Here is a 20,475-nt window from a genome sequence, read left to right on the forward strand (position 1 = left end):
GGGCGCCGGCGCCCGGCCTGCCGCCACCGTCGCCCCCGCCCGGCCTGCCGCCGCCCCACGGTGAGTGGGACGGGGTGGGCACCGGGATGGGGCCACGTTGGAAGAGCGCGGGGTGACGGCTGCCGGGCCCGGTGCGGGGGAAGAAGGAAAGGGCTGCGCGGGGCCGGGGGGTGGCGCGGGGCCTCCGGAGCGTGGGGGAGCCGGGCTGCACTGCGCTGGCCTGCGAGGTGGCTCGCAGCCTGGCGGGGGTCAGAAGGCAGCGCTAGGCCCGGAGTGCCCGGGGGTGGGGAAGTCTCGCGCGGGAGAGGGGCTTCGCGAGGGGCGTCACGCGGCTCTGTCTGTCCGGAGGGGCGATAGCATTGCTGTAGGTAGGTTGGTGGTGGCCTCTTGCCCGTCCCCAAAGCCTGTGGGGCCTTAGGGAGGCTTTCGCAGGACCCGGTGGTACGGCAGAGGCGACCTTGTGGGAGGCAGAGCCCTGGTGCGGGTGCTGCGCTCTATGCGCGGGGCCCCCCCTTGCCTCGTCCTGCCTGCCTTCGCTTGCGAAGGGTCACCCGTGGGGAGAATGAGCCACACAGCGGTCGTTTTCCTCGGCCTCTGGAGACAGTGATTGATGATTTTGGTGGTGATATGCGTAGTGTTAGTGGGGGAATGGCACTGCTTCTGCCACCAGTGTTTCAGGCATATTTGAAATGTCTTTCTGAAGATCACATCAAGTAGCTAACTTTATTCTAACATGAAGCTGATAAACAGCTCGGAAGGAATGGAGATTTGCCTGTCTGGCCTATGTCAGTGGACGGACTTGTAATTTGCCCAGCTTTTAATTTTGAAGGGCCATGCAGGCAGCATTAATACTAGGTTTACTTTGCGTATGGGATATTTAAGGAGAGCCTCTTTTCAATTTCCAGCTCCAAACTGAAGGTTCTTCCAGAAGTCAGACATATTGGTTAGTTTTGTGGCAATATATCAGTGTCACACTCGCAGCTAAGGAGTTTGTGACCTGGTAGAGACACTTTCCTGTGTTCTTTTGTGGTTTTTTTTTTTTTTTTTTTTTTTTTGTTTGTTGTTTTTTTGTTTTTTTTCTCCCGTAGAATCTTTCTGTATCCTTACTGATACAGTTTGGAATAAGCTCATATTTCAGATATTGATTGCAGTAGTTTTATTTCACTAAAGCTGCTACTTGTTAAACTGTGTTTATTATGATTTTGTGTTAATCGTGGCTTGTTATCCATTGTGTGCTGATTTAGTACGTGAGTTAGTCTGGCACTTACTGGGATCTACACTCAGCTGATGTTGATAGCTGAAATCTGTAACTTTCACATATGATCCTTTAAAATTTACATTACGTTAACCCCTTTTCTGTTTTAGAGAAAACATTGATTGTGGGTGGTTTTTTTTACAGCTGTTAAGCATTCCTGATCTTTATTGAGAAATGTAGCTTATGTTCTATGTGGGGCAGACAGTATGTCAGTGCATTGAAACATGCTTCGAAGAAGCGCCTTGGACGGACTGTTGGATCTTGTTGAGATTAAATGTGTGTGTTAAGTTTCACTGGTGTGTAAGGCTCACTGTAGAGGTAGAGGAGGAAGTTCGAGGCTGTTCTAAACATGTCATTCAGCTTTAAGTAATATTTAATTCTTCTGTGGTTTTTTTTAGCCAACCTTGTACCTAAGTCTTTTTAACTTTGTAATCAGTGCTTTGACTGAAAACTTTTTGGGGTTTTTTAATGTTAGGAGAACTTTTTTTTTTTTTTTTTTTCCCTTCAGCCACTCTGTAAAACTTTTTTTCCTAAGACTTCCAGTATTTTAATAGGATTTGAACTACTTTTCCTCACCTGTTCATTGTATTTATTTCTTCATGCTTTAATTTTCTCCCCTCTTCTGCTACCTAAAGGGCTTATGGTAAGTTTCTGTCTTTCCAGATACTAAGGGTGACTTTACTGAAAGCTTGTTGTTAATCTGGAGTGATCAGAATAGCCTTTCTTTTTATCTTAGTTGAAGAGTACATTTCCTATATAGTGCTGTGATCTACCTGATTTGAATTCGACTTGCTTCTATATCTTCTTTGAGGTTCATAATTTCATTTTTCTATAATTAGACTTGAGTGTCCTTGAAGTTAAGTAGACAAAAATCTGCTGTTCTTTTCTACTCTCATTAATAAATAAGATAAATTATTTTTTCTTCTTAACTGGAGGACTCTATTTGGTGTGGGTTTTTTTTTTTTTTTTTTTTTCAGCTATGATGTACTCAGTTAAAGTAATTGACAGTCTTGTCCTGGCAGGTGTTTTGTATAAAGTGACAACAACTACTTTCCTGAGTAGGAGAACTAGGTGGAGCTGGCTCTGGAAAGAAATCGGGACAACATATTCAGCACCACTGTATAATCATAGGTTACTTTTCAGCAATCAAGTTTGCTTTTGCTTCTGTAGGCATTCAGGTGTTCCATGACATACATTCTCTATTATCCTATGGGGTACGAAAATATTTATTACCTGTACTGAGGACTGTGCAGATACTTCTTTGAATTAAGTAGGACCCATATCTGAACTCAAGAAGAATCTAGATAATTGTCAGCTTAAGTGGCCTGAACCTAAGTTTTAGTAACTCTTTTCTCCTTAGAACTTTCTCTTACTGAGATTTTGAGTTGTGTTGAGATGTCGTCTTTCTTTTGTAATTCAAAGGGTGTTGTAGATTAAGATCAATGTGCAGTATTAGCATTGGGTATAGAGAAATTCCACAGAACTGATTTCACTTATCTGGCAGTTGTATGTCATAGTGTTTCTTTTTACACACAGTGACTCATATTTTTAGTAATTTATCTAAAAATCCTGTTGTGTGTTTAGAGCACTGAAATGATATTCAGAGGAAAACCATTCAGGGGGTGAAATGCTGCTTTCCTAAAAGTTATGAAGCTTCTGATACCTTCATTCCAAATCATGGTGGTTTTTTTTTTTTCTGCTTTCTTTTGATAGCAAATTGTGTGCTAGTGCTTACTGCTAATGAAATTTCTGCTTGCAGATAGTTTAAGAATCAGTTTAGAATTACTGTTTGATTATAAGCAGAAAGAGTATATTGTTTAAATTTCTGAATCTAAGAAATGTATCTTTAAAAATATGTTCAAATGTTGTATTTGTGAGGACCTGCTTTTATCAAGTTTTGTCAAAACTCATTTGCTCAAAATCTTTCTGGGAGTTCCATCAGAAGTGTGAAATAGAGGCTTCCAAATTTTCTTTGCGACAGATAGCGCAGAGTGCCTTCCAATGAATCGCGTCTAGAACAAATTATGCTTCTAGGGGGAAGCTTCTTTTAGGAAAGCTTCTGCTGGACTAGCAAGCTCAACTAAATTAAGGCAAGGTATGATAGTTAAAATGACAGCATGGTTGTGCTAATGCCTCTAAACGTTCTTGATCATAGATGCCCCTTGCAGCTTTGCTGTTCTGTGACTTATTCTTAGTAAATTTTATTAATGTTGTAAATCAATACTATTGCATTTTTGTTTGTTTCTGTATTAAGGCACAAAGGAACAGTTGCAACACTTTTTTTTTTTTTCTCTTGAGAAAATTGAAGTGTTAATAATTCATACCTGAAATCCAAACAAAGTTTATCCAAATGCAACATCAGCAAATGCAGCATCAATTTACATTATTATGGTTATGTTTTTGTCACAGTACTTGAATGTATGTGGGGTTTCTGGTAAAATCTATTGCAGCTCCCTTGCATGGGCTTTACGTTGTTAATTTTTACACGTCATTTTTCTGCTCTTTGCTGCTGATTTTGCTTGAACCAGGTGACCGAACTAGAAGATTTCCCAGAGTCCCTTCCCACCTGAATTGTTCAGTGCAGTATGCAGTGCTTGTGCTAAGGAAAAGGTGACAGTGATAAAACAATAAGAGGAGCAAATAGGTATATAATGTAACAGCTGGCATAGAGAAGGATAACATTGAGCCTTTTGGTAGCACTAGTGCTACTGCTTCTTCTAACACGTTATGTTGAACACTTCAAGCAGATTTCTGAATGTACTCAGCAATGACTAATTTAGGCAACTTGCACCTACCTACTGTCTCGAGCAAAGCAGGCACCTGGTTAAAGATTCAATGCCCCTTAGAATGTTTCACACCCTAAATATCCTCAGACTTGTAAATATTGATTTGCAAAGCTTACTCTTGAAATAGTTACGTTCAAGCAGCTGGGCATTCGCAGTCTGTGTATAGGTAGTAGTATCTATCATTTTGGTTTTTCCTGCTCTCATTTTTATTTACTTTGTAGCTAGCTGGAACATTTTCTTTTTTTTTTTTTTTTTTTTTTTCTTTCCTCTTTAAAACCAGAAACAAAGGGTCTGTAGTATCTCCTGCGTCTGTTCTGAAGCCTGTAATTTCCAGAGTTGGGTGGAATTACTTCCAAATTGGTGATGTCTTGCTTTGCCCCATTCTGTGTTCTGGGAGGAGGTTCCCCGCTGAGAAGGTGGTCAGGCACTGGAACAGGGGCCGCGTTCCTGGCACGAAGCTGCCATAGCTCAGGGAACATTTGGACAGTGCTCTCGGACATAAGGGTTTGATTTTGAGAGGTCCTGTATGGAGGCAGGAGTTGGACTAAAAGTTTTTTTTCTTTGTCTAAAACTTATAGTTCACTGAGCTAGCATTAAATGGGTTACAAGTTTATGTGACTTACTCATAACAACTTCTGAGTAGCTACATGATGATAATTTCCACACATACAGGGAACTGGTGACACTAGTGCTCGTAATTATTAAATAGCTCATAATTGTAACCTTAACTGTTTATATGAATGAAATTTAGTGCTATCATGTGAATACTAAGACATGGTATAAGTTAAATATTAAAAAAAAATCTTGAGTTACGTTACCACTTGACTGTTTAGAGCATTGGTGTCCTTTATCAGCTACTCTTGATGGCTGACCTGCATAGCCTCTTTCACGGTGGTCAGCATGGAGAAAGGCTGTATGTCTTGGCACTGCCTTGCAAGATCACCAGCTATAGTGTACGCATGTGGTGCAGTTAGGGTGCCACTCTGGTGTTGGTTGTCAACATCTCAGTTGTCTGCAGGCAGGTAGCCAGCATTGCGTTGTTCCTCTTGGAATAACTCATCAGGCTTGTGGCCTTTGCATGACTCCAGTAAAAGGCAAACTGCTAGGAGCCAGGCTGTGAGTTAGATGAACTGTCCTGGAGTCTGTGCATGGTCTGCTGACCATGTCTCTGGCACCCTGAGCTAGCTTACTGATTTACCATATTGAAAAGCATCGTGTTATCTTAAGACTTAGCTGTTTTATCAAAGTGCACACAGAAATAATTTGGAATAATTTTTGCATTCTAGTAGAAGTTCAATTTTAATAAGTCTTGTGTTTTTCTCCAGTTTTATGATGCAACACATACAAGCAAGAGATGCATGCAGTTGTCCGAAACTAAGGTGGAAAGGTGGTTTTGTTGTGAAGGAATAAAACTGACAGTGTTTGATCAGTGATGTGTATGATGAAGAGGTTTGTATGAAAGTGGAATTCATACAATTTCAGTACAAAAGTTTGCTTAGGACAGGTGACTCAATATTGAAATGTGCTACTTGTATGCATAAATCTTAAGACCTGAGTTTAATTTGGTAAAAATCCATGGGGTATGCAGGATTTTTCTATCTGTTCTATTCCTACAGATTTTGAGATATATTTATGAAAGAGTGGAAATGTTAAGTAGTTGAATTGAGAGCTTGATTTTTTTTTTTTTTTTTTTTTTCCTGATTGTCTGAGAAATCAGTATGTCATTTCAGCACAGACACTTGGCTGTAAAGAAACTCTTATTTTTCACTGTTTTTCTTGAAAATCACTATAAGCTTTCTTAGATTCAGTTGCGAAGAAGCATGTTGGTTTTTTATAAGATAAACTTAAGGCGTGTGTCCTCACTGAGGAAGGAAAAAAGGTGGGTCTTACTAAGCTAGTGTGTAATAAAATCCTATGAACACAAAGCAACTGGTATTTTTAATTTTTTTATGAATGAATATTTTAAATGAATATTACAAAGTCATATTAAAACTGTTCATATATTGGTTCATTTTAAAAGCTAGACAAAACTGTCTCTTCCTCAAGCTGGGTCTTACCATATGAAGCATGTCAGAGAAGAGAAGAAAGTAATTTTGGATGTAAATGAACTTAGAAAGTGACTGCGTGAATTACTTATAGTGAACTCTTGGAGATCTGTGTATTTTAAAATATTGAATATGAAACATTTCATTTAGCTCTAAACTTGTGCTTTCAGTATCTTTTGGGGTTTTTTTGTTGTTTGGTTTGTTTGTTTTTTTAGAACTAAGAATCTCTTTCATTCTGATTCTTCTGCTCTGTAGGTTTGATTTGGACATTTAAGTTTTTCTTTGGTAATATTCTTTCCTTTTTTTTTTTTTTTTTTTTTTTTTTTTAAGTGGGGAACAAACATCATGTAATTCATGAAAGTTTTCCCAGTGGTATGACTATTTTGTAAATATGTATTGAACTAACTCAGGTATTCAAATCACAAGTACGGAAGATGATGGGATTCGTAAGGTGGGTGTATTTCTTATCTCTAGCCTTCCAGGAATTCCTGGGAAGGAACTTGTTGTTCCAGTTCCAAGGCAACAACAAAACTGCTGTATAGTCTCAGACTTGTGGATAAGACTTCTTTCAAACTTAATTTGTCTCTCTGTGGTTTTTTTTTTCTGCATTTGTTTTGTTTTTCCACTCTTCCTTCTGTTGTACAAACCATTTAATTGACCCTGTATTGGAAGTACCAGCCTGGATTCTTAACTCTCTCTGCAACAGAGAAGTCTGAGTTCTGCTATACGTGGAAGCAGGTTATAGCTTCGCTTTGAGCCATGATAGCAGATTCTATGAAGGTGTTTGCACTGTGGCTCAGGTAACTGCTTCTGAGGATTTACCAGTTACCGCGGAATGATATCTGCTTATGTGGAGATATTTGCTGTTTGTTTATTCTGTGCTTCTGGTAAATGTTCCAGTTCAGATAAAGATGGAGCTCTCATTACTGCTTAGCTTGTAAATTTGCCTATAGGACTGTATTTGGACTGTAGTTATGATCATAGAATCATCTGTGTCGGAAAGGATCTTCAAAGTAAGTCCCATTGTCAGCTGGACCTGCCACGTCCCGTCTCTAAATCATGCCTTTAGCACCTCATATCCTTCCAGACCAATTAATTAGTTTTTGTGCTCTGGCAAATAGGAAGCAGAAATTCTCAGTGTTGTTCACTTCCTGGTTTAGATAGAGCTTTAAAAAATATTTTCAAAGGTTGAATGACAACTTTATTGGATCTGCTTGTGCAACTTTACCTACTGTACAACAAAAATGCTTCCAAGTACACCACTTGATGTAGTACATAACAAATGCATCTGTTGTAGTAGGATACAATATAAATTAAGTAGGCAAAGTGAATTCTAGCACAGGTTGTTTGTTTTTTTTTGTTTTGTTTTGTTTTTTGGAGGTCATCAGCTGTATTTAAAGAGACAGATCATCCTGTTATTAAAATAGAGCGATTTTTAACTCATTTTTGGGATCATGCATACTGCTTCAGTGAATATTGTTAAAACTTCTTTATTTCTTTCTCTCTTTTTTTTTTTTTTTTTTTAAACCTTTTTCTGACTAGACTGTGAATTACATGAAGTCTAATGGTCTACCTATAGATAAATGCAACTTTGGACTACCAGTGGATAACTACAACACTTTTACTTTCTGCACTGATTTAATCAGAACCCTAGTAGTTTGTCTTTTCAAGAGGACTAAAGATAAACTGCACACCTCCTGTAACAGGTGAACAAGAAATGCAGCTGTTCCTGATTTAGAGTTCGAGGAGGGATGGAGTATAAAGGTGCTGCATAAAACTGAAGTGTTGTTAGCCATACATAAATCCAAGAATTTGAAGCATTACTTAACATTACAATTTCATATCATTTAAGATATGTAATGACTTTGAAGGCACTTTTCACACAAACTGCATTTTGAATCTAACTAATGTGATGAGAATCCTACCTGAGTTATGCTCACAGGAGAGAATTGAGAATTGCTAAGCTCCATGAAAAAGTGTTAGATTTTCTTTGTGTTCCATTTGCTGTATAGAATATTTTTATAGCAGTAGCAAACTGTATTAACCTTAGTTGTTACTTCACTGACTTCCAGAAAATCCAAAAATTGGAAACTTTGTATATCTGCTTGAGTGTATTGGAGAGGTTGGGGTAAGTTCAAAGGGCTGCTTGGAACTTTCCTCAGTTTCCCTCGCCTTTAAAGATATTGTGTTACAATGTCTTTTACTGCCCAGGGGAAATGAGCAAGGTTACTTCAGTCTTCTGAATTTGTTCAAAAACATTTTGCTACAGGGACTGTGAGGGGTTTGTTGTCTGCTCGTGCTGTAAATCAGCATCGACTCCTAGTAGTAAGCCTATTTCAGCTAGGTCCAAATTATTCGCTGTCCCTTCCCTCCCTCATGATCTAAATGTTGCTTAGACTGTTTCAGAACTTAAAGGTCAAGTGTTTTTCCTCGAATTACTGAGAGAGCTATTGTGTCTGCTCTGTAGTGGCAACTGCAGTGCTCATTTACTGGCTGATAAATTGCTTTGGAGAGCAGATGCAGCCAAAAGGTGCCGGGTAGTTCAGTTTTTGATCAGCCCAGATGCTTCTTTGCCTCAGTAGTTACAGATGCAGTACTGCTGATGCGAAGATGAAGAGTGCAGTGTGGCAACGCAGCTGTTTAAGAAGTAGAACTGCATCCCTTCTTTGGGGGGTGATTTGTCTTAAAGTATACTTCAGGGCATTTGGTCATTTCCACATAGAGCAAATGACAAATCCGAAACTTTAAACTCAGATTTTTCTTTTCTCATCTTGTTTGTGAGGTACCAGTGCCTAGAATAACCTGCCTTAACCTGAAATTCTTTAGCAGAAGAAAGAAATTACTGAAGGGTATTTCTTTTCATCACTTAGTGCCTGTTCTTTTTGAAATTGATAAGTCCTATTTTACTTGATTCCTTCACAATGAACTCTCTTAGAGCAGTTTGTATTCCTTTCCTGCCTTGAAGGAGCAGTAGATGTCTTATGTAAGTCTGAGTCCTCTTGTAAAACATCTACTACTTTGTGTATCAAAGTGACCAGAGTTTAATCAGTGGCTATGGCAATGAAGAATAGGTCTTGTCCCTGCTGCTGTGTGGTGTTAGTACTGTATGGCATCCATGCACAAAATGTATTCATTTTTCTAGTTTGCTTAGATTATGAAAATTAACACATGGACCTGCTTTCAGGAGTGCTACTCCTCAAGAGAATGAACTCTGTTCCCATCCTTTTTAAACTACTTGTAGATCTTCTCTTTGTGAACAAGTACACAAACACTATCATGTAACAAGTTTTTCACTGTGGAGAAACTTTGGGAGTAAAAACAGGGGCTTGCTCAAATGACGTTGGATTGAAACTAATTCTGCACGTGTAAAATTAGCCTTATGTTCATGTTTAAATTCTGTGCCACCTGCTTACCATGCTTAAGTGGGACGCTTGATTTTTCCCGGTTCTCAAATGGCAATAGTAATTCTTGCAAAGAATCTCAAAATAGTCTACTCTTCTGCTTTTACTTACTGTATCAAAGCTTTAAAAGAATGATTTGACCCTGTGGCACTGGGACTCTGGCATGTAGATCAGAAATGATATGATACAGAAGTGTAGGGAACCTTGCTCTGAATGCTTTCTTCTATGTTGCTGTGCCCTTTCTGCTGCTGCTGCTCATGGGGTGTTGTGCTCTGACCCACATTCACCCTGCCTGCAAGCTTTGTCATCTGGATCTCTTCCAGCTTTTCAGCATTGCTCCAGTTTATAGAAGTCTGCAGCAAATGCACAAACGGTGCTAAACCAAAGAGGCTTAGAATCAGGTCCTTTTCTGCATGTTTTTGTTCTGTTAAAGGGATTTTTTTTTTTTCACTGTAGGTCCCATTATGAATACAGAGTGAGTAATGCTGTAAGATCTCTGCTTTTATAGTGTAACTGAAGGAAAGCTGATGGGTGCAGTTAAATAGAGGGTATGAATTTGGTATTTGGCATGTGGCTGAAGTAAAAAAATATTTTTTTCTTTCCTTCAAAGAGTTTTGAATTTATACCAGAAGTAAATGGAATAGATTAAGGTTTTAGAGATAATTATAGAATGCCTCCTGATGGTGTGGAATGATGTCCCAAAACATCAGGTGGTAGTTAATGTGAGCATATCGCTTTTAGTATGTTTAATAGTTAGCTGTACCTCAGCATATGGTTTAGTGGCATGATTGAGTGCATGAGAAGCTTGGATGATCTATCCAGAAAACGTTCCTCCGGCTTTGATATGTACACCTGGTGAGAAGTTCCTCCGGGTAACGTGGCTGTATTAGAGTATTTACAAAGACTGGCAAATTTAGTAGGCAGATGAATATATCATCAATGACTCAACACAAGACCTGAATGATTTATTCTATCTAGTTTGTTTCAGTCTTATACTCGGTGCTTAGGAGGAATGTTTAGGAGGCAGAACAGTATTGTAGGTACGTTTATAAGGTGAAGCTGGCAGAACCTTTCCCTACACTGTGACACTGCTAACACATTTTGTTGGGTACGGTCAAGCTGGTTTTCGTGTTTCTAAACATCAGTTAGATACTAACAGTTAAACCAGCAAGTGTTTCCAAAAAAGATGGATGGGGTATAATACTGTGAATAGAGAAATTGCTTCCTTTAAAATAAGATCTTATTTTAATGTATCTTTGAGGGATAAGGAACTATTTTCTGAACTGGTATATTATTTTTACAACTTAGAAGGAGCACTCTTTGGAAATATTCATGCCTGGAAACTATATTTAATGCTGCTGGGTGGTGGGTGGAAGTAGTCTTTTAAATACACTTTTTGAAAGAACGGTCCTTTGTATAAAAATGTGGAAATTGGTTACAACGGTGTTCTTTGATAGACTTTTTTTCAATGCAGGTTTACCTGTAGAGACTTCTCCAGAAGAGCAGACGGCCTCCTGTGAAGGTAATTTTTATGTTCTGACAACACAGTACAGCTCCATTAAATACAACTTAATGTGAATATTACAGAGAATCTCACTTCTTAATGTATGTATGATCTCTTTCTAAAATTCATTCATTGATTATTTAGTGTTAGAGCAGGCTCTGCAAATTACATAAGGTCCAATTGGTTTTTTGAAGGCCATAAAGGTCGCGTGAAGCAGAACTTTTAAAACTGAATAAGGTTGTGTTAAATAGCATAGGGAAGTGCCTGAGCATCTGAACTACATGTTTATTAGTTTACTCTATTATTCTGTGTTCTTGATATTGTTGTGATAAACATGTATACTTAATGATTCCTTTTTTCCCCTAGGTTCAAATGCTGCTGTTAACATGGAAATTTCAGAATCTGTTGGTAAGATGAAAGTAGCTCCATTTCACTATAATAGGTTTATAAAATAACCACAACTGTTTTGTTCTTGTGTTTTGTTGTTGTTGTTGTTTTTTGCTGAATCATTGCAAACAAACTTGAAGAGTACTTTACTGAGCCTTTGTGCCTTGGTCCTTTCTAATATTCATCAAGTCTTTATGCTTAGAGTAGCAAACTGACAGATGCAGTTGGATTACATTGGAAAAAGCAGCAACATTTTATTCAGAATTCATTTTCCATATATGAAATGCAACATACGAAATGGCGATTAATGAGAAATGTTAGTAATATGAATAATCAGAACATGAAAATAGTCTCTTTCTCCTTTTATTTGTATGGCTTTTCAGGAGACTTAGACCATTATCCCTCCCTTTTTCTTTCTAAACATATTTTTCTATGGATTCAGACCAGCATGAATATGTGTTGATTTTCAGAAAAATTTTTCCCCCAATAAAATTTTTGCTTTATTAAAACAGAAATCTTTTAATTGCCTGTGAAACAGTTTTCTGATATTAGCGTATAAGATTGTCCAAAAACTCCTAGTAATATTTCAGAAATGAGCATCTGCCTTTTCAACATAAAAAGATGTTATCAGACTTGATAATCAGTATCTTTTGATTGCATCTTGGGGCTGTTCTCAGTAGTCATTCCTTTTAGCTTCTTGATCTGGTTTAGTATATTTATTTGGTTAATTTTTAGTGGAAAATGGAGAGACAGAGATGTCCCCAGAAGAGTCATGGGATCATAAAGAAGAAACAAGTGAAGCAGAGCAAGGAAGTGGTCCAGTAGTGGATGCAGGACCTTCAGAAGAAGGCACTCAGGAAATGATGGAAGAGGAGGAGGAAATACCAAAACCGAAATCTGTGGTAGCACCACCAGGTGCTCCTAAAAAAGAGCATGTAAATGTAGTATTCATTGGGCATGTCGGTAAGTTGTAAGGATGGGAAGTAGTGTATGGTATTGTGTATTATCTGGGAAGATTAGAAATTAATTCTGTTTTTCTGTTACAGCTATTCATCCTCCCTTGAGGTTAATAGGCGCATTCATCCTAATAAGGATGTTTTAGAAAAAGTAATTTAAAGCAGGTCTTTCAGGGGAAGACTGGCAAGGATGGACTTGTCTGAGTTCTCTTGGACACAGTGGCGTTTGTGTTGATGATTTCTCAACTACTTGCTCTTCTGAATGCCGAAGTTACAAATCTGTGATAATGACTCAAAGGACAGAATCAGAAAATGATGCTTCTTTTCTGTTTGTTATAAATGTTCTCAGGAGGTTCTTACTATTAATAATTGTTAATGAATTTAGAAACTATTTTTCAGCAGATAAAAAATTATATAACTATAAACAACAGATCAACTTAATACAAGCCTGAAACCTGTAGCATAACATCCCATTTGAATTGTTTCAACAAGCTCCAGAAAAATCTTGTGATATCAGAAGTACGAAAGGACTATTGAATCATGGGTCCTATATTTTTACGTGTAGAATCTCTTAGCACTTTAAGTGTTCTAACTTAGTCCTCAGGTAAATTCAGAGCAGAGTTGCACAAAAGTGAGGCAGTGGTCAGAGGTACATCTCTATTTTAAGGGCAGCCGCTAGAAATTAGTAGAAGAGTGAAGGGTAGCAAGGAAAGTGGTTTTGCAAGAACTTCATACACAAGTTTATCCCATGCTGTTGCTGGTCCCTTTTGAGTTTTCATTAGTTACAAATGATGCTATGTTGATATGTATTAAAGCATTATTTTTTTATTTATTGTGAATGAATTGACAGTTAACTCATGGAAAAAGGGGAAACAGATGCTTCAAAAAATCAGTTGGATTAAATCTAGGAATTGTATCTTTGGAAGCAAGTTAGTTGAGTTTGTTCATAATTGCTTTCTCTTTTCCCCTAGGATTTTATTTTAAATTGTGAATGACTTAACATTTTTATGTTTTTTTTTTTGTTTAAGATGCTGGCAAGTCAACTATTGGAGGACAAATAATGTAAGGAAACTCAAATGAAATTTTTAGATTTGCTGTTCTGTTTTGTGAATTATAATGCATTAAGTAAAATAGGTTATGTTCTTTCTGAAGTTAATCAGCAGACTAATTTTTTTTTATGATGAAGCATCACTCTGTTTATTGTCTTTGAAGGTTTTTAATTTCAGCTGATCTAACCTTAAGAGTTTCAATTTATGGAAACAACTGCAAAAGCAAGCATTATTAAATGGGGGAAAGACCCTCAATGCTTTTTTTTTTTTTTTTTTTTTTCAGAATGAGACTATTTTTCATTGTGCTTCTTAAATTATTTGTGCTTGTTAACTTCATCCTTTTCATGAGAATTAAAAAAAAAAAAAAAAATTGCTTATTCCCTGTGTTAACGTTGGCAGGCTTAACTTGATTTAATTGGATTTAAAATGTAAAATTAAAACGGTAATTTTAAAAGTCTATTTTAAAAATAGTACATAGAAAATGCAGTATTTTATGGTATATAAGTAAATAAGTGCAGCATGATCTTTATGTTTTGTCAAAAACAAGAAATGGAATGTGGTGCATGAAGAAATAAATGCTGTCCTGCTGATGTGAAGTATTCCTAGGATTTTGAAGTAATTTTCTCAGCATGAGACAGAGGTCTTTGTCTTGGCATTTTCATCTTGTTTTGTTTTAACAAAATCGGGATGTTGGAGCGTCGTGCTGCGTTTAACCTTGTAGTTCGTGCAAGAGCAAATCAGCGTTTTGTTGTCTGTCTGTTCTCCATGTACGAGGAAATTTCTGTTCTTAATGCTCCTACTGGTGTGTTGGGCTCCTGAACGGCTTGTTGGGCTTTGTTTTGTTAGATTTTTTGGTAGGAATTTTTCTGTGGTCTTTCATTTTTATAGAACATCACTTTGTTATAGGGGTCTGGGAAGGAAAAGGGTGCATGCCAAGATTGTCATTAATGTTCTATTTACTGTTGCTGATTTTTTCCATTGTAAACTAAGCAGATTACCATTATTAGAAGATAAGTTGGAAGTATGTGAGTGAAAAAGCTGAATGTTGTGATGTTTTAAAACTGTATGCTCCTCATCAACCTGTTTTGGTAACTGAAAGATCTCTGCTAAAATAATAGATTACTTTCTGTGTGTAGAAAGAACGAGACAAAAAAGTATTTTCCTTTAAATTTTAGAGATGTTTCACTTCATTCTTTTTCTTAGTTTCTCCTATCTCCAATATGTAAATATCAGATGTAGTTTCTTTTCAGGACTTGTTACTGCAGAGCATTATACATGTAAGCTTACAAAAGATATTTATCTGTCATAAAGCAGTGATGGTGTACTTCCTACAGATAACTGTGTGGCCTCTTCTGGAGAAAAAAATCCACTGCTATTCACATCAGATTGATCCGATTCTTCAAAATAATCTGTAGGAATAGTATAACTAACTATTTGGAACTACATTCCTGTTTATGTAAAATTACTTTTTTTTTTTTTCCCTCCCTCTTTAGGTATTTGACAGGAATGGTTGATAAAAGAACACTTGAAAAATATGAAAGAGAAGCTAAAGAAAAAAACAGAGAAACCTGGTATGAAACTGATTGAAGATAATAGCATCCTGTTTTCTTTGCATTGTGATGAAAATGAGAGTTTTTTTCATCTCTGTTCCTATTGGACTTGATTCTTGCTGAAATGGGTTTGGACTGGGAGGGGAGGAACCTCTTGTTTTCTTCCAGTACTGCTTTATCCAGGGCTATGTTGAACAGTGCAATTCACATTGAAACAGGTTTTATTGCTTTTTATTTTCCCTTTTTATCTTTTTTTTTTTTTTTTTTTTAATCTTAGAACCATGCCTAGTTGTCTGGTAAAAGGAATACAAAGCAGATGCTTTTCTCAAACATCTCTTGTGTTCATTCAATTTGTGTCTTTCACCTGTAAACAGCAGAGAGGGACCTAAAAGATTGAGATCAAAATTGTCAGTGTAGAAGATACGAGAAAAGATCAAGTGGATAGTTCTGGCATTGACATTTATTTGTATGAAAAATGAGAGAGCACATGGGGTCTAGTGTTGGTCTAGTGTTCTTAAGTTTCTACCAGGCAAGACGATGCTGTCATGTATAGATTCTGGGGTCTTGTTTGTAGTGTGTTTTTTCTTCGTTTGTTTATTGTATACACACATGGAGCATGTATGGCAGCCTGTGTTCTCTGTCAAACAGCTCCTGGAAAATTGATTTTACTTTGAACCTTTTCATTTTTAGCTGTCATAGGGAAATGGGGAGTTGGAACAGCAGCAGCCAAAAACTTTCTTAGCAAGAGAACAGCAGTGGAACTCTCTAGGAGTGGGCATTGACCTGAATTAACTGTATTATATGTGAGAGGTAAAGGGGTAGAAAGGGTGACGTGTGTTACTTTTTTATCAAGCAAGCATAATTTCCCCTGTTGGAATTTGGCCATGATAATGAGTATTTAGGAACATTTCTAAATATTGATGGCCAACTTGGACACAGATTTTCTCTCTTTTTTTTTTTTTTTTTAAGAGAGTAGCAATTGAACACTATTTTTATTCCTTAAATTACATCCTGATATACAACAGAAAATACTGCGCATCTGTCGTTACTGGAGATCTTGTTTTGCATGTTGAGAGTCTTGAAATTTGAACAATTTCACTTTATGATTTAAAAAATAAATACCCTTCAGTGCAGTTCAAATTTCAAAGATACATTTCCTTTCTTAAAAAGCAAAGTGCAAAAGAAGCTTTGTTATCCAGTTACCATGCATTGGTTTCCTGTTTGACTTCTGTAAGCTGAGAAAAACTTGACCTGTAACTTGACTGAAATCTTCCAGCCATGGTTTACAACAGCATGATTACAATGCATAAGATCATGTGCACTGTTGCTATCTAGCTCACTATCTAGACTTCAGTGAGTATCAAAAAACCTAGCTTCTCCCTAGGGAAGAGTGTGATTGTGTAACTGTAATTCCCAGTATTTAGTGTATCCTCTGACTCCATGGAGCTGAACATAATGTCTGTGAGTTACATGGTCCCTGAAGTTCCATCTCTTGATTACTGCTCAGCTGAGTTAGCAACTATCTCTTTAGAAATCATCAAGACAATAGAAAAGTTAAACTAAGCTGCAGTTAACACTTAAAAATAACTGTTTTTAAGCCAGTTCAATTATTACTACTTATTGAGTGTTACTTGGATTCTCTCTCTTCTGTTCATCGATTTTTATTTTATTTTTTTTTTTTAAATCCTGAAATAAAGATCTTTTTTTTGACAGTTTATTCTTCACTTCATTTGTCTAAACTTAACTCCAACATCTATTTCAGCCAACTTCTGCTTAATTTTGAAGCAAAAAAATACTTGCAAATCAGAACTGTTAATTATGTTCAAAAAGGGAATGGGTTTGTGTTCGATCCACACAAGTTTGTTTTTCAAACTTGAGGGAAGCTCAGTGCTGTAGTATTTGAGGTTAGATCATACCTGGAGAACTTAGGAATTGAAAACCGTTGTTCAGAATTGCACAGAGTTTATGTGTAGGACAGCTAGCACTGGGCAGTAAAACTCAAATAACATTCTAAGAAGTCACTATTGGTGTTGGAAAATGCTTTAGTTTGGTAGTGTTTATGTGATTAAGAATTGTTAAGGGAAAAAGAAATTTTATGATAACCAAATGTTCATACTTAAGTAAAAATTAATATAAAAACAATATGTGTTTTTTGTAGGTACCTTTCATGGGCCCTAGACACAAACCAAGAAGAACGTGACAAAGGTAAAACAGTAGAAGTAGGTCGTGCCTACTTTGAAACTGAGAAGAAACACTTCACTATTCTAGATGCTCCTGGGCATAAGAGCTTTGTTCCAAATATGATTGGTGGAGCTTCTCAAGCTGATCTTGCAGTGCTGGTAAGGTCAAATTAGACTGTTCTGTTTTGGATGTATTGTGGAATTATGCTTTTGACTTACTTTATTTACTCATTTGGTTGCTAAAGTAGCCAAAATTTAAAAATCTGAAGTATCTTTTGGAGTAACTGAAGAGCTTTTTAAAATAGTTCACAATTACTGTGTGGTTTCTATATACATTAGTGCAGAAACTGATGGATAATATTCAGGCTATACCAGTATATTTTCCAAGCTTTTATCAATTTTGACCTTAATCCAAAATAACTTTGGTAGTAATATTATCCATTGTCTGTTGTTCTACTGAGAGAACTGTAGAGCTTATTATTAAAATATGCACTCTTAACTAGGTTATTTCTGCAAGAAAAGGAGAGTTTGAAACTGGATTTGAAAAAGGTGGACAGACGAGAGAACATGCCATGTTAGCAAAAACAGCAGGTGTAAAACATTTAATAGTTCTTATTAATAAAATGGATGATCCAACTGTAAACTGGAGTAATGAAAGGTGAGTTTAACATAACAATGAAAATTTCATCAAAAGATATCAAAATAAGCTATTTTTTAACTTATTTTGTGTCTTTTTTTTTTTTTTTTTTTTTCTGGAAACCTTGAAACTTTATACTGAACTTGAGAGGAAATTTTGCTTTCTGTAGTTTAATTTGCCAGTTCTTGATTGCTTGGCCATGTGTCTGTTAAACTCCTAGCTTAGGTTTGGTGAGAACAGCGTTTCCCTAGAGATGTTTTTGTAGTGACGGGTTACAGTTCTTCCTGCAATAAGAATAGCTGTCAGAGTACCTGCCATGCTGTCAAGAATCATGAAAGTTTTTGAGGAAAGCTATCGGGGATTATGCAACCTTACATCAGTTTGGTGTGCTACTTGAATAAGGCAAGGCCAATTGTTCTCTCTTGGTTGTGCCCCAACCTTCCTAGAATTTGTGACGTTACTGAATTCAGCAGAAACCAAAGGGAACAAGCATAATAGAAACAGCATTGTCTTGTGAAATGATATAGAATATGGGAAGAAACAAAGACGTCAGTAGCATAAAAGCCTGCAGAATGATCTCAGTAGCTATCTACTTTGTCTGTCCTGGTATCTTGCCCTGTGCCTCTTGCTTAAAAGTTTATCTGGTATGTGCTGCTGTTTATCCATCCATTAATTGGTCAGTGGGAGAAAACTAGTTGTGCTCTATGGAGCAGAGGAATAAGGGAAATAGGCACTACTCAGTTGTACTGAAAGATTGGGGAGAAAATGCAGTTAGCCCACCGAGATTTATTAGTTTTGCTGTTTACAAAATAACTGCTGAGAATTTAAATAAGGCTGATTTTGTTGTTATGTCATGTTTGAAAAATTCAAGTTTTGATGTACTGCTCATTTCAAATAGATACGAGGAATGTAAAGAGAAACTGGTTCCATTTTTGAAGAAAGTTGGCTTTAATCCCAAGAAAGATATTCATTTCATGCCCTGCTCAGGACTCACTGGAGCAAATCTTAAGGAACAGTCTGAATTCTGTCCTTGGTATATGTATGTATCTTAAATTTAATGGCTTGCATATTAGTTACATTTCAATAGGAATAAATGCTACAGTGAAAGTTGGAAGTATAGCTTGGCATATTATATCTGTGTTTAAGAATCATTGGCTGAAGTACTTGAGGAAGTATGAGTATGGCAGGAAGAACACAGAGCCCTGAACATGAAAGCCATAAAAGGTTGGAGTTAGCAGATTCTGTAAAAGTATTAGTATTTATTAAATTTTGCCTTTGTGGAATTAAATGCCTTACTACCATTTCAGATTATCAGTGATTGCATACATTGCTAGGATGAGTAACTGTTTTGATGTGAAGTTTGCTTGAAACTGTATTATAATTAGTGACAAGCCACAAATAGGAGTACTAGACATCATGTTTTCCAGTATTCTTGATAGCAGTTAAAACATTAACAAAAATCATATTTGAAACTATCTGATGGGTTTTGACTATTCAAAACATACTAAGTGTATTGAGCAATACACTGTATTGAGATTGTCAAGGGAATAATGTGTAAAATATACCTAAAATGTTACATAATCATGTGCACTTCCTAGGTATAAAGTGTTAGCTTGGGTGATGTGAACACTAATGATGGGATGTTATGATGGATACAGCTATCTATTAGAGGGCACAGTGATCAACAATAACATATGAAAATATTTCCCTTTGTGAAACTGCATTTGTTCACTCTGAGTATTTTTTTTAATTAGATGGGTGCTTGTATAATTAAAATTAATGCCTTCTCCTTTTAGTGGATTACCATTTATTCCATATCTGGATAACTTGCCAAACTTCAACCGTTCAGCTGACGGACCAATCAGGCTGCCAATTGTGGATAAATATAAGGTACAAATTAAAATGATAGTACTGAAAAGATAAGTGGTTTATTTTCAGAAAGCAGTAAATTGACTATTGTTTTTCTAGAGGGTATTGTTTTGTCTTTCCAACTGTGGAATAATGACAGAGGGGAAGTAAGTCACTGACATTAAGACTCCTAATCTGTAATGTTTTGTGAGAACAGTTTCCAAAACATCAAGTATTGCTGTGCTTTATAACTTCATAGGGTTAAGTAATTACACTTTTCTAAGTATTATAAAGCAGACTCTTGAGGAAAAAAATGTTTTGAATTTTTAATGTACCAATTTATTTTCATGAAGGATATGGGCACTGTGGTCCTTGGAAAGCTGGAATCAGGCTCAATTTGCAAAGGACAACAGCTTGTGATGATGCCAAACAAGGTATGGTAAGGTTTAGATATTTAGAAAATATTTCTACTCTGAAAACAGCTTGATTCTTAAATGTATTAATTTACTACTTTAAATCAGAACAATTTCTATTCAGTTGAGAGGAATTAAGGACTCAAATAACAACTGACGTTCCTAGGTGTATATACACATACATGTATGTGTGTCATTCATTTCCTTAGCATTCATAACTCACATTATATCTTTTTTTGTAAACTAAATCACTAGTGCTACAAACAAACAGTTTAAAGTGTTTTGTGTTGTACTTATTAGAGGGCCCACAAAAAACCTAAGGATGGCTCTAGTTAAGAGTAGGTTATGTAGGTAGGCTGCTGTAACTTAATGTAAAATTGTTATTTGAAATCATTGACCTGAAGAGAATATAAAAATGAAGAATTTGAAAATACAGTTTGGGAGATAGAGAAGACTATTGTACT

The 20,475-nt window shown here is 36.6% G+C and overlaps 1 protein-coding gene across 1 annotated transcript in view; it reads left to right on the forward strand.

The window, feature by feature from the left end:
- Positions 1-20,475, forward strand: part of GSPT1 (G1 to S phase transition 1) — a 24,613-nt gene continuing 4,138 nt past the window's right edge. The window contains exons 1-11 of the mRNA XM_042827939.1: positions 1-60; positions 10,962-11,009; positions 11,358-11,399; positions 12,114-12,341; positions 13,363-13,396; positions 14,877-14,954; positions 17,092-17,272; positions 17,617-17,771; positions 18,649-18,789; positions 19,547-19,640; positions 19,952-20,032. Coding sequence (XP_042683873.1) covers positions 11,378-11,399; positions 12,114-12,341; positions 13,363-13,396; positions 14,877-14,954; positions 17,092-17,272; positions 17,617-17,771; positions 18,649-18,789; positions 19,547-19,640; positions 19,952-20,032 — 1,014 coding nt within the window. The 5' untranslated portion in view covers positions 1-60; positions 10,962-11,009; positions 11,358-11,377. The remainder of the gene's footprint in view (positions 61-10,961; positions 11,010-11,357; positions 11,400-12,113; positions 12,342-13,362; positions 13,397-14,876; positions 14,955-17,091; positions 17,273-17,616; positions 17,772-18,648; positions 18,790-19,546; positions 19,641-19,951; positions 20,033-20,475) is intronic.

This window comes from Centrocercus urophasianus, unplaced genomic scaffold (assembly GCF_019232065.1).
Source record: "Centrocercus urophasianus isolate 14NV4802_14NV808 unplaced genomic scaffold, USGS_Curo_1.0 seq_29, whole genome shotgun sequence".
Classification (NCBI taxonomy): Eukaryota; Metazoa; Chordata; class Aves; order Galliformes; family Phasianidae; genus Centrocercus; species Centrocercus urophasianus.